Here is a 13,301-nt window from a genome sequence, read left to right on the forward strand (position 1 = left end):
AATGAACAATAATTCGAGGTTTTAGTGCATAAATACGATAAAAAACTGTGTAAACTACCGCGAGGACAATAATTTGAAGAAATTTCGTCATATTTTCGTAAAAAACGATCCGCGCATCAGTGTAAACAATGGACATAAAGTAGTGAAAATACATCGCGATTCGTAATAATTGGAAGAAAAAGTGTGAATTTCCGAACATTTCGTGTTTTCGAAGAACAAGACCGAAGATTCTACATATTTCGTCGCAAGATTTTACTACATAACCTACAAAATGGATACATACGTATCGGAACAAGAAACTACTTACGACTTAATACGGAAGATAGGAATAAACTTCAAAAAGCAAGGAAAAACACGCATTACGAAAGGCTACGTACAAGCAAGAATCGACACACTTAACGAGTATTGGCAGAAATTCCAGACAAACCATTTCCAAATTGTTAAATATGCAACGAGCGCTCAAAGAAAAGAACATGTTTATTTCGTCAACGACATTTATTCTGTTGGAGAAGAAGAGTATTTTATGATAAAAGGAGAATTGTCAGATACTATTGATCTGTTCAACAAATCTACCGCTGTGAGAGAGAACCCGCAACCGCATCCGCAGAATAACACGTCAGATGTAAACAAGCAATCTACGCAAGATGTAAAACTTCCCAAAGTAATACTGCCTCAATTCTCGGGAAATTATGAAGAATGGACATCTTTTCGAGACCTATATACGTCACTCGTTCACAACAAACCATCTTTGAGCAAGGTACAAAAACTTCATTATTTGAAATCAAGTGTCACTGGTGAAGCTGAACAATTATTGAAGCATCTACAAATAACCGAGAAAAACTACGATGTCGCATGGGAAACTTTAGACAAGAGGTACAACAACAAACGCATGATAGTGAATACAATCTTGAATAGATTTATGAATCAGAAGAGAGTATACAACGGCACTTCCAAATCTATTAGAGAACTTCTCGATACTACTCAAGAATGTCTGAACAGTCTTAAAAACAACGACGTGAAGATAAACGAGTGGGATACAATTGTTATTCACATTATTCTCAACAAATTGGACGAAGAGACACGCAAACAGTGGGAAGAGGAGATAAGCACGCTACCTGTACAAGAGTTGCCGAAACTTGAGAAGTTAACAACCTTCTTGGACACACGTTTCAGAGTGTTAGAAATGATTCCGTCTACAACTTATTCGAAGGACAGAGAGAGAGCTATCGTGAGACAAAGATCCTTTCTAACAAGCCCCGCTACAACTACAGTACAATGTTCCTACTGCAAGCAAGACCATTTGAACTATCTATGCAAAGAATTTGCAAATTTAGATGTCAACAATAGAGTTCAATACGTCCAAAAGGAGAGACTATGCTTCAACTGCTTGTCATCAAAACATAATGTGAAAAACTGTAAATCCAAAGTATCCTGTCATCATTGCCAAAGAAGACATCATTCTTTACTTCATTTTGAGAATCAAACCGCTGAAGAGAGAGAGAACAATCAACAATCCACGTCGAAAGCACCCGCATCCAATTCAAACTATACCATGAGAGAAGAGTCTACCACTAAAACTTCAGAAACACCAAAACTGAGAAATTATCTTATCACTCAGAGTCATACTGCACTAATGGCTACCGCACTAGTAAATATCAAGACCGGCCATGGTATGCAAGTACTACGAGCACTCATTGATCCCTGTTCTCAAGAGTCGTTCATAAGTGAAGCAACTGTTAGAAAACTACAACTTCGAAGAAAAACAGTTGATGGATTAATTACCGGAGTGGGTAACATGTCAACTACAATCAAATCCGCTACAAACATAGAGATTTACTCAAGATTCGACAACAACTTCAAAGCTGACTGCACAGTCTACATTGTTGAAGATGTCACTGACATAATGCCAGAAGTCCCGATCAATCCACAGAAATGGAGTCATCTGCAACACCTGTCACTGGCAGATCCAACTTATCATACACCAAGCAACATTGATTTACTACTTGGAGTTCATATCTACTCAGACATCTTAATGAATGGAGTGATTAAAGGAGAACCAGGTACTCCCATAGCACAACAAACACGCTTGGGATATATACTGTCAGGAGGTCATTTGACAAACAACCGCACAAGAGAATTCAAAACCATGCATCTGAACATAACTTTAGAGGAGATGGTAGAAAAATTTTGGGAGACAGAGAGATTAGAGTCAGAGGAAAACGACACTCTCACCCCACAAGAACTTAGAGCTGAGAAAATATATCAAGAAACTGTAACTAGAGATGTTGATGGAAGATACATTGTGGCACTTCCCTTTAAAAGCGACAAACCTATTTTACCTGAGAATTCGAGAGAAATTGCACTGAGAAGATTCATGAGCACTGAGAGAAGATTAGAAGCAAACAAAAAATTGAGAGAAGCCTACAACGAGGTCATGAGAGAGTACATAACACTTCAACATATGGAATTGATCGAACGAGATGAGTCTGTTAAGAAGACTGACAAACGAGTCTATTTGTCACATCACCCTGTGATCCGTGAAGATAGAGAAACTACCAAGTATCGCATAGTCTATGACGCTTCATGCAAAGGAAGCAACGGAGTGAGCCTCAACTCAGAACTGCTAGTTGGTCCGTCACTTCTGGGAGATCTTCGAGACATTCTTATGAGATGGAGAACACACAAAGTCTGTTTTGTGGCTGATGTCATCAAAATGTATCGCCAGATCCTTGTAAGAAGAGAAGACACAGACTTTCAGAGAATACTTTGGAGATTCAGCCCTGATGAAGACATAAGAGAATACAGAATGCTAACAGTTACATTTGGAACAGCATGTGCGCCATTTTTAGCTATCAAAACCTTGAGACAAATAGCAATTGATGAGGCAAACACAGAAGAATATGCCCAAGCTCGAGAGATTATCAACCACTCTTTCTACATGGACGATGTACTGTCAGGGGGAGATACAGAAGAAACTGCAATAGAAGCAAAACGTCAATTAACAGAAGTACTAAGAAGAGGAGGTTTTGAACTACAAAAATGGTCTTCAAATAGCAAAAAATTCATCAATACAGTCGAAACAGAGAAGAGAGCGAAGAAATGTGAGATAGACATCAACAAAAAAGAGACAATCAAAACCTTAGGAATAACATGGAACTCAAACGAAGATACTCTCTTAGTAACTAACAAAATTAACACTTTATCTGAACAACGAGTAACTAAGAGAAACGTCTTAACTGTCATAGCTTCCTTGTTTGATCCAATGGGTTGGCTAGCACCATCTGTAGTCATGGGAAAGATATTTCTACAGAAGATTTGGTCAAGAGGATTATCATGGGATACAGAACTACCAGAAGACTTAAAGACAGAGTGGAAAACCTTTTGCAATGGTATAGAGCACCTGTCACAAATTAAACTTGAGAGATGGATTGGAACAACCAACCACAGTGAGTTAATAGAACTACATGGCTTCGCTGATGCATCAATGTCAGCCTATGCAGCAGTAGTCTACAGCAGAGTAATACAACCAGATGGAGAAGTCAAAGTGTCACTTATCATGGCAAAGACAAAAATCTCACCGATGAAAAAACAACTTACTTTGCCCCGTCTAGAATTGAGTGCAGCGCTACTACTGAGTCAACTGCTGAAACATGTTGCTACAGCTATGAAGATCCAGAACAAAAATACATACGCATATTCAGATTCAAAAGTAACTTTAGCTTGGATTCTCGGAGACCCGCTGAAATGGACAACATTTGTGAAGAACCGAGTCATTGAAATCAACAATAACATAAATACTACATGGTCATACGTGAATACTAAAGAAAATCCTGCAGATCCAGCGTCGAGAGGAGTCACACCTGAGAAATTGAAAGAACATACCTTATGGTTTCAAGGTCCAACATTCTTACAACAAAGAGAATGGAAAAGAGAATCTTGTGAAGTAGAAGATACAGATCAAGAAACGAGAAAATCTATCAAATGTGCTACTACTACAGTGTTAGAGAAGAAAGAAGAATTCATACTCACAATTTCAAAGAGATATTCATCATTGAGAAGACTCATTTCAGTCATAGCTTACTGTCAAAGATGGCTGATGTTCAAAAACAAAGATGTAAAAGAAAACTTACCTCAGTATGTAACTCATGATGAGCGAGAAAAAGCACTTACTACATGTATCAAGCTTTCACAGCAACTTGAATTTCCAGAAGAAATCGAAGCTTTGAGAAATCGTCAACCACTTAAGAAAAGAAGTCGAATACTGTCACTTACACCCTTTCTTGATGAAAAAGAAGTACTCAGAGTTGGAGGAAGATTGAAACATGCAGATTTAGAGTTCCTGAGCAAACATCCTGTCATTCTGTCTAAGAACAATGTACTGCTACCACTTTTACTCGATGACGCACACAAGAAGACATTGCATGGAGGCCCGCAACTTATGACAATATACTTGAGAGGAAGATACTGGCTGATTGACGCAGGAAATACTATCAAGAAGTATGTTAGAAACTGCTTTCCTTGCGCTAAACAAAAAGCGAAAACTGTAACTCAACTGATGGGCGATTTACCTGAAATAAGAGTTAAGCCATCAAGAGCATTTCTTACTACAGGTGTAGATTTCGCAGGTCCAGTCAACGTGCGCATGAGCCCTGGACGAGGAACGAAAACGTTCAAAGCATACATATGTATTTTCATCTGCATGGTAACTAAAGCTATACACATAGAATGTGTGAGTAACATGACAATGGAAGCGTTCATGGCTGCATTTCGAAGATTTACATCACGAAGAGGATTCGTCAAAGAGATGTGGAGCGACCACGGTACTAATTTCATTGCATCGAGCAAAGAAATACTAGAGACTTGGAGACTTGGCAAATCAACGATCCCAGTTGAACTAGCAGCCTTACTAGACACTGAAGGTACCAAGTGGAAGTTCATCCCTCCTGGATCACCAAATCACGGGGGATTATGGGAAGCGGGGGTGAAGAGTTCGAAATTCCATCTAAAGAGAACCCTCGGAGATACTACACCTACCTTCGAAGAATTATCAACGCTTCTGAACCAGATCGAAGCTTGTCTTAACTCGAGACCCTTATCACCGCTGAGCGATCATCCTGATGACCTAGAGCCGTTGACACCAGCACCGTTTCACGTATCAAGTAGGTATTCATTATTTCACGTATGAGTAGCAATTACTTTTGAAGTCATTTGTACATGGGTAAATTGATTGATGAATAATGATTAATTATTACAATAAAATTATTTGATCATCCTATATGTACGTGAGTAAATTGATTCATAATGCAATAAAATTATTTGATCATCCTATATCATGCTGCAAATTGATGTCATTTATCCACGTGGATAAGACATCTGTCACTCTCACACTGACATACTTGCTGAAGCGTGACGGATGCTTTATCCCTGGACATGACTATAAACCGAAGCTATAGCAACTATTATTTGAAAGATATAATGTATTTATTTATTCATGTGCATTGATGAATTTATAATACATAGATATTTTATTTAGGTAATCCTATTTTAATGTCTGTTTTTTTTTCTGCACCAAAAATTTGTATTTGTTCCCTGACTGGTAAAAAACGTAAGGTGTTAATTTCGCCATTTGTACTTTATTTTGTGCAATAAAGGTTATATAAATGAATCGTTTAATTTTCTTTTTGTTGTTCTCTTTTTTTTTTCTCTCTTTGTTTTTGTTATCTAAGTTTCGTGACGCATTGGTTAGTGGTTGTAAGGTCATGTAAATGTTTTTTAAAATAAATAAATAAATAATAAAAGTGGTAAAAAAAAATAAATAAAAATAAAATAAATATTATAGGACATTCTTAAAAATAAATATATAATATATAAATAAATACATAGAAAACATCCATGACTGGAACAAATATCTGTGCTCATCACACAAATAAATGCCCTTACCGGGATTCGAACCCGGGACCGCGGCGCAGCAGGCAGGGTCACTACTGACTGCGCCAGACCGGTCGTCAAAAGTGAAGTGAAGGGAAGTGGTAGCATCCGAACACGTACGTTTCTTCAATGTTTCCGAGGTAAGGTTATTTAATGTATTTATTTGAAATTGTAACAAAGAATAAATGTCGTTCATCTATTGTAGATAATCTATCACTTCATAACTTAGTAATTGTGTGGGTGGGCTCGCTACGGCAGTTAAGAACGAGTACTTCGTTAGCGTGACACTTGTAACAAGCCTGAAATATCGAGAATACTGTCGACCTCAATCCATTCCGCCCGTATATAATATTATATTATGGTATATACGTATAATAAATAGTTATTTGTTATACAAGGGGGCAAAGTTGTATTTTAACGCCGAGTGTGGAAAAAACACGAGAAGTGAAAAATACAGTGGTTCGAGAATAGAATTGCACACGAGTGTAAAAACACGAGTGTAACACAAAACTTTTCCCCTCACTATAGCGAGGAAACTACAACGCAAAAAATGCGTTTATCACTGCTTCCAGTAGTTCCACAGGTGGTAAATCATCTTTATTACTAGATTCACCTACTTTTATCAATTTTAAAGCAGTTAATTTGACTTTATTCAAGGTCAAATTACTTTACCCACTAGTGGATAAAATGCGTTTTTACCCGCTGGTATTAAAGGACAAAACACGTGTTTCCGAGCTAGTGTGGGGAAAATCATATTATTCCTTTTTGGAAGAATGGTCGAGGACTGTTTAAAACTGGGAGGAACGAAAAATGCGACCTACGGGCTATAATTTATTTTTAATTTAACTTTCCTCACCAGCCGAGTTGCTCATCATTGAATTACGTAGGTAGTAAAATATTAAATTTAAACTCTTCTACGATACAAGTGGCTATGATTTAAAACAAATTTCCTCATAGGTAATATGAAAAGTAGTATCTGTCACATGGTAGAAAAATTGGAATCCCTCACTACGCTTAGGATTCTATTTTTGAATCCCTCGCTACACTTGGGATTATATGTAGAATCCCTTGCTTCGTTCAAGATTCAATGTACGCCCTCGTCGTTAATATACAACGTGTTACACCATCCACTGAAAACTCGAAAACGTTAATATATTTTAATTTTATTCCAAACCCAGTTTGTATGACTGACAATTGATAAGATATCTAAAGCCTATTTCTTTGCAGTAAGGATTACGCATTGCCAATAATCTGTGTGGAACATGATGATACAATAACGCCGTGGCTTGCGTGGGCGACGGTCGCGCGATGGTCGCGCGACGGCGATGCGACGCATACGAAATCAAACCTTATCGATATGGAAGTATGAGACGCGACGGCGACGGTCGCGCGACGGTCGCGTGACCGTCGCCCACGCAAGACACGGCGTAACACGTCACACACACGTAATCAACGAACGTAGAGTTACTCATCAACTAGAATTTCGGAAATAAAAGAAACATCAATATCTTTAAAAATAATACACCGATTTAAGAATAAATTCCCTAGACTAACTCTAAATAATAAAAATCTGTTGGGGTGTCTGAGGTTTTCAGTGGCTGGTGTAACACGTTGTATATCGTCACTACTTTTAAAAAAACTTGTATCTTCGTCTGTCAATGAATATAATTTTACGATATAATTTTACTCCCTTGTCACACAATATTAATACACCCGAATTTCTGTAGAGGAGACACTGTAACGTTACGGTTGTCCTAGAAACGCGTGATAAGCGGAAGCTGTCACGTAAATGACGGAGCATTATTATGATTGTCCATTCACTGGGCATCGCAAAAAGTTCACAATGACCGGGCGGAACGCGATTTTGGAAATGTAGGGGTATTAAGGTTACTTGCTTAATGTGGTCAGAGTTAAATCATTTACCTAATATGATGTAGATTAGTCACCAATAATATTGAAACGAAAGCAAGTAAATGATGGTAAATGATGAGATAACGGACGATGTACAGGCTGTTTCAATGAACGTAATACAAAATAAGTGATTCCGGCTCTATTAACGATGAAGAATATAATGCACGTATTCAGGAGCCGATTTTTGAGTCTCACGGCGTTCGAATTCAGAAAATTGTCACTGAAAATAATATTATAGGCAATTCATCGTTTTCAATCGGTATTTTAGTGACAGTGAGACTCAAAAATCGGCCCCCAGGTCTTAAAATTGTTCTACGTAATTAAATTTTCCTAATTTTGTAACAAAATAAATAAATCAAATTCTCGAAGCGTGGTCACTCATTGTGACGTCATGGCATGTTTTGCTAAATGTCTGAGTTTTTGATATCAAGTAACACGTCAGAATGCAATTTATTCATACAATATCAGCCTAGATAAACAAAAAGGTGAGTTTATAATACAAAACTAGGTTCAAACTATTTTCTCTTAACAACCATGTTGTGATCAAAATAACAGGATTTAGGAAAACAATGATACTAATGATTATTAACTAATTTAACAACCCGCGACCTAATAATATAGTGTTTAAACAATAAAAAGACGAGTTTTAAAATCATGTTTTGTATGACGTTCATTGAAACACTCTATAGGTATGGATGAGGAAGACATGCTGCGCCGTCCCCAAATGACTGGGATTATGGCAGGCGAATGAGCTGATAAAATTTGACGTATTACAACTATGAAATCCAATCTCGAGATTTAAGCCGTCAATGATCAATGTAAATGAAAGATATCAAAATGTTACATTAAAATATATAATTTATAATAGTAAAATTAAACGTGGACAATTTATTGAACTCCAAACTCTTTGCTACGTGTTGATAAAACAGCCATGGACTGTCAGAAAAAAATGAAAAGGAAAAAGCGCGCAAAATAGCAAATTTTCCGTAAATAAAGTTAAAAAATAGACACGGAAACGACATCATAAATAATCATTTGAACTTGACATTTAAGTGCTTTCCTGCCATGTTTTTCTTCCTAAAATCGGGTTGTGTTTCACAAACAAAATTTGACCAGCGCAAACGTCTAATAAACATGGTAATCTTTTAAAGTTGCTCCAACTGTGCGCTGGCTCTCAAACTTTATACATTTCGTTACCATTTATTACGATTTATGTGACTACATGAATCAGAATGAAAACAGGAGTTTGTTTTGAAATGGAAACAAATTCTCTGTGACATTGTTTTGTAACTGTCCGTGGGAAAAATATTACTTTAATTATTTCAGTCGGAATATTCACAGTTGGCTTTGAATAACACATTTTGAAATCATGAAATATTTCTTGCTCGACCGAATTTTAGTTTTCTACCTCTATATCAATAGGAATTTAGATTATGTTTTAAAGCTTCATGTTGGATTGTAATAAAACATTCAACATACGACATGAGATATAAAAAAAGTTTGCAATGTCTATTTTTTTTACTTAGACTAAGCTTAAAATATCATTTCCCCTACAGGGTGCTAATTCCTAATCAAAACATTCCTAGACAAAAATCTAGTGATATTTTGAACGAACAACTTTCGTGAGAATTTTCAAGAAATAGTACATTACATCAGAGGCCGGGAAAATGAGGATTTCCGGCCAAGTGGGTATACGAGGCCGGGAATCCGTTTTCACGCCGAGGCATGTATAGTGCTTTTCTCAAACATACAATGAAATAAAAAAAAAATGCTCTAAAGGACAATATTTTATAAAAAAAAGTTACTTTGCAGGCCTAGGCCTAAAAAATAATATGAAATCCCTTTACAGTCCTCTCGAGTTGTTGCGCCCAAAAAGCGATACTTCCCAGCCCATTTTAAGGAACGTAAAGACAGTATTTCATTGCATGTTTGAAAAAATTCATTATCATTCTTATTCATTCCGATTACTCATTTGAAAAAAAAAAGTACAGAAACAAGCAACTTCCAGTGTTGCCTGTAAAGGTCGACACGGCCTGGATTTATCGCTAGGTAACAAAACCTTAACATGATTTATTACTGGCTTGTTAAGGAACGATTACGCCCTTGACTTAGCGGCAAATTTATCGCCGAATGACGGTAATGCGTTGAATATTGCTGACTTGCGGAAATTCTTGACACATAATCTGATACATTTCCTTGGAAAAATTGTGACGTATGGCTGTCTCGTTTTGATGTATTGTAAGCTATGGTAGAAATCGGACGAGTGAAAAGCGTAGTGGAAAAATAGAGTCCAACTTTTAGATTTTGAGTAAGGTGCATTAGGGTAATTCCAAAAGTCGTCTATTTACGAAAGTCGTACAAAAATCACCATTATTTCCATCATATCAAGATTCCCCTTTCGGACTTATCCGAGCATTTCTGTCATTCGGAATTACCCTGATGCACCTATAGCTAAGTACTTAAACGTCACGGAAAGTGTATGTAAAGTGTGTGTAATTTTTGCTGACTTTCTCCTTAAAATAAATAGGTATCATTGACATATAATCACGCCTGTATCCTATAAAGGGGTAGGCAGAGCATATGAATTACTAAGTTTCAGTGCCACTCTTGGCAAAAAGTTGAAAAAAATCTAAATTCTGACATTGCAGTGACAGGTTGCCAGCCTCTCGCCTACGCTACAATTTAACCCTTATCCCACTGTCGACTTCTACGACACCCACGGGAAGAAAGGGGGTGGTGAAATACTTAACCCGTCACCACACGGGGACATTGTCAGTTAGATTTATGCTATCCAGGAACATTTTTTATAGGGTCAAAACACATCAACAGTGTAACGTGGATAATATTTCGATTAGTTGAAATGCCCCCCACAGTCGAAATTAATAATAAATACTACCAAACGTAACAAGTAGATGGCAGCCGCTTTCATAAAAACTAGTGCCTACGCCAAATCTTGGGATTAGTTGTCAAAGCGGACCCCAGGCTCCCATGAGCCGTGGCAAATACCGGGATAACGCATCCTCCTTGCGTTATCCCGGCATTTGCCATGACTACCAAACGTAACAAAAAATATCTCAAGGTGAAAAACAGTCCTATTCTTCTGATCCAATTTCCTGGAAACAAGACTCTTACGTAATTTAAGATTCAAAGTGTAAACGAAATTTCCAGCGCCCCCTCACCAGCCAATTGAAATTAAACAGGAAGTTATTAAAAGATTTGAAGGAAAAAAACATCAGAAAATGGTGGCTTATTAAAAAGGCAGGCAAGAGGTACGGCCTGATTCGAAGTAAATTAAACGTTAAACAAATAGTTTTAAGCAGTATTTTATGTAATTTAAGTGAGGTCAAAAAAGACGAGTGGCGTGAGTAACAATTTGAGGCGAAAAAGACGCCATGAGTATTTTTTGACTGCACCCATGCACTTACTTTTTATAGTTTTCTAGAATAAGTTTCGTGAAATTAGCACTGTTTCCTGTATTTATACGCATCGGCCTCTCCTCTGTTCCTGCAATCCTCGCACTCCCCCGCACCGCCGCCAGCCCCCGGCGCTCCGCGCCCCCGCTATATCCATTAAAGGCTTCCTAACAATTCTTTAAGAGCTAAATCGTACGCGTGGGTGCGCGGGGCGCCGGTCCCTGGCTTGCATCTTTTTAAAGATCTATGCACGACACTGTAAATGACGAATAACACTACGGGAGTAGAAAAATACGATATTGATCGGAAATGTCAATGAGTGTATTGTGTCGTATCGTAGAAGTGCCATGTGCCATGTGCTTTAGCACATGATAAAGAAATAAAATTGCAATGTAGGCAATGTGCTAGCAGCCTGTGACTCCAACATCAAAATTTTGTTTAGGAACTTTCAACTCCTTAATTGCTAAAAATGACACTGGAGCTTAGGAATACAGGCCCCGTAACCGAATGACATTTCTACGACGCGAAACGAAAACGAAACGCCCCGAAAGGTAGTCTGGCTCTGTCGGGCCAATACAAAGAGCGATAGAGATAGATATCTACGAGCGTTTCGTTTCGTGAGCGTTTGTGCCGTTCAGCTATGTACCCTAGCGTGTGTGTATGTCAGTATCAAAGTTTCTGTTACAAAATAAACTTTCTTGACGGCGTTTTTCGTTTGAAAAATCGCAGTTTTAAAAATGAAATACATCGGGATTTTTATCATTATCTAGATCTAACATTGTCTTCGGTTACCGCGATAGTTACTTATGAAATAAAACTACGGAAACATAATGAAATAATATGGTTCTATATTTCTTGTTGTCTTGTATGTGACTAAATTTTTGGACATTGTAATTTTTCCCTCAGTCACCCATTGACCACGAACGCTGTAAAGTGTTTGAAACGTCGGGATGAATTGTAAATTCATTATGCGCGATATAAGTAATCCGTTTCCATAGTTTTATTTCATATTTAGATCTAATTTTTGACCTAATATTAAGCTTGAATTGGGTCGGTAGGCGGAAGCGTGCCAAAAATGTCTCTATTATTAGAAAATTGGTTACAGAGGATCTACTCTTTGGATTTTGGGTAAGCTTCCTTTATTCGGACAGTGATTTTCCTTCTAGTCAAATCAGCTTCTTTTTAAGAACTGTTAAAACAAATTTGAACGATTTGCTATTATTAAATTGAGTCAAGTGACGTCACGGTCAACTCATTTCATTTATATTTTTCTATCCAAGTTGTTCTTGTTCAATCTTGTACTTTTATTAGACTTATATTGACCGGGATATAGACCGTGATTATCTTTTTGATTTTGTCGAGCTCCCGATATTTCGACGCAGATGCACTGTATCAATGTATAATGTAATCTGTGTAATGTAATGTATTATGTATGTTTGTGTAAATATCGGGAGCTCGACAAAAATCAAAAAGTAATCACGGTCTATATCCCGATCAATATAAGTCGATTTAGATTTGTTTTTTTTTTGTTTGAAAGCTGAATTAGTCGGGAGTGTTCTTAGCCATGTTTCGGGGTTTTTTCAAAATTTTAATTTTGCGGTTAGGTTATTGTATTGCTTGGTACATTTTTAGATCACAAAGTATTCATACTAAGCCACCGACACCTAAATACGAGTAGGAACGTACATTTCATAATATCTGTAAGATGTAGGTAGGTACTAAAATTACTTACTATTCAAAACATCAATTTCTTACTGAAAATACACTTTCAAAGGCGACAATCTAGTCAACAAAAGCCTCCAAAGGCTTAGCTCCCAAAACCTAGACAAGCACTTAGGCCCCAATCAAGACCCGAGGTTGCCCGAACAAACACGAACAGTGCCGAACCAAAAACCTTAATCAACATTTCGTAACTTGCCGTCCAAAATCCTATTATGCAAATATGTCAAAGCTTGTATCGATCCTGCCCGATATTGGCCTTTGATTCGAAAACAAATGCCTTCTGTTTTAAAACGTGGGAGCGCGTAAGCTCGAAAACAGGCATTTTCG

The 13,301-nt window shown here is 37.4% G+C and overlaps 2 protein-coding genes across 2 annotated transcripts in view; both read left to right on the forward strand.

Moving 5' to 3' along the window:
• The window catches only part of LOC125236681 (uncoordinated protein 58-like), a 258,598-nt gene that overhangs the window by 3,835 nt on the left and 241,462 nt on the right, over positions 1-13,301 (forward strand). The window lies entirely within an intron of this gene.
• Positions 272-13,301, forward strand: part of LOC125236755 — a 71,666-nt gene continuing 58,636 nt past the window's right edge. Inside the window, exon 1 of the mRNA XM_048143680.1 lies at positions 272-5,159. Within this exon, the coding sequence (XP_047999637.1) occupies positions 272-5,159 (4,888 nt within the window). The remainder of the gene's footprint in view (positions 5,160-13,301) is intronic.

The sequence above is a fragment of the Leguminivora glycinivorella genome, chromosome 19 (genome assembly GCF_023078275.1).
Source record: "Leguminivora glycinivorella isolate SPB_JAAS2020 chromosome 19, LegGlyc_1.1, whole genome shotgun sequence".
NCBI classification, from domain to species: Eukaryota; Metazoa; Arthropoda; class Insecta; order Lepidoptera; family Tortricidae; genus Leguminivora; species Leguminivora glycinivorella.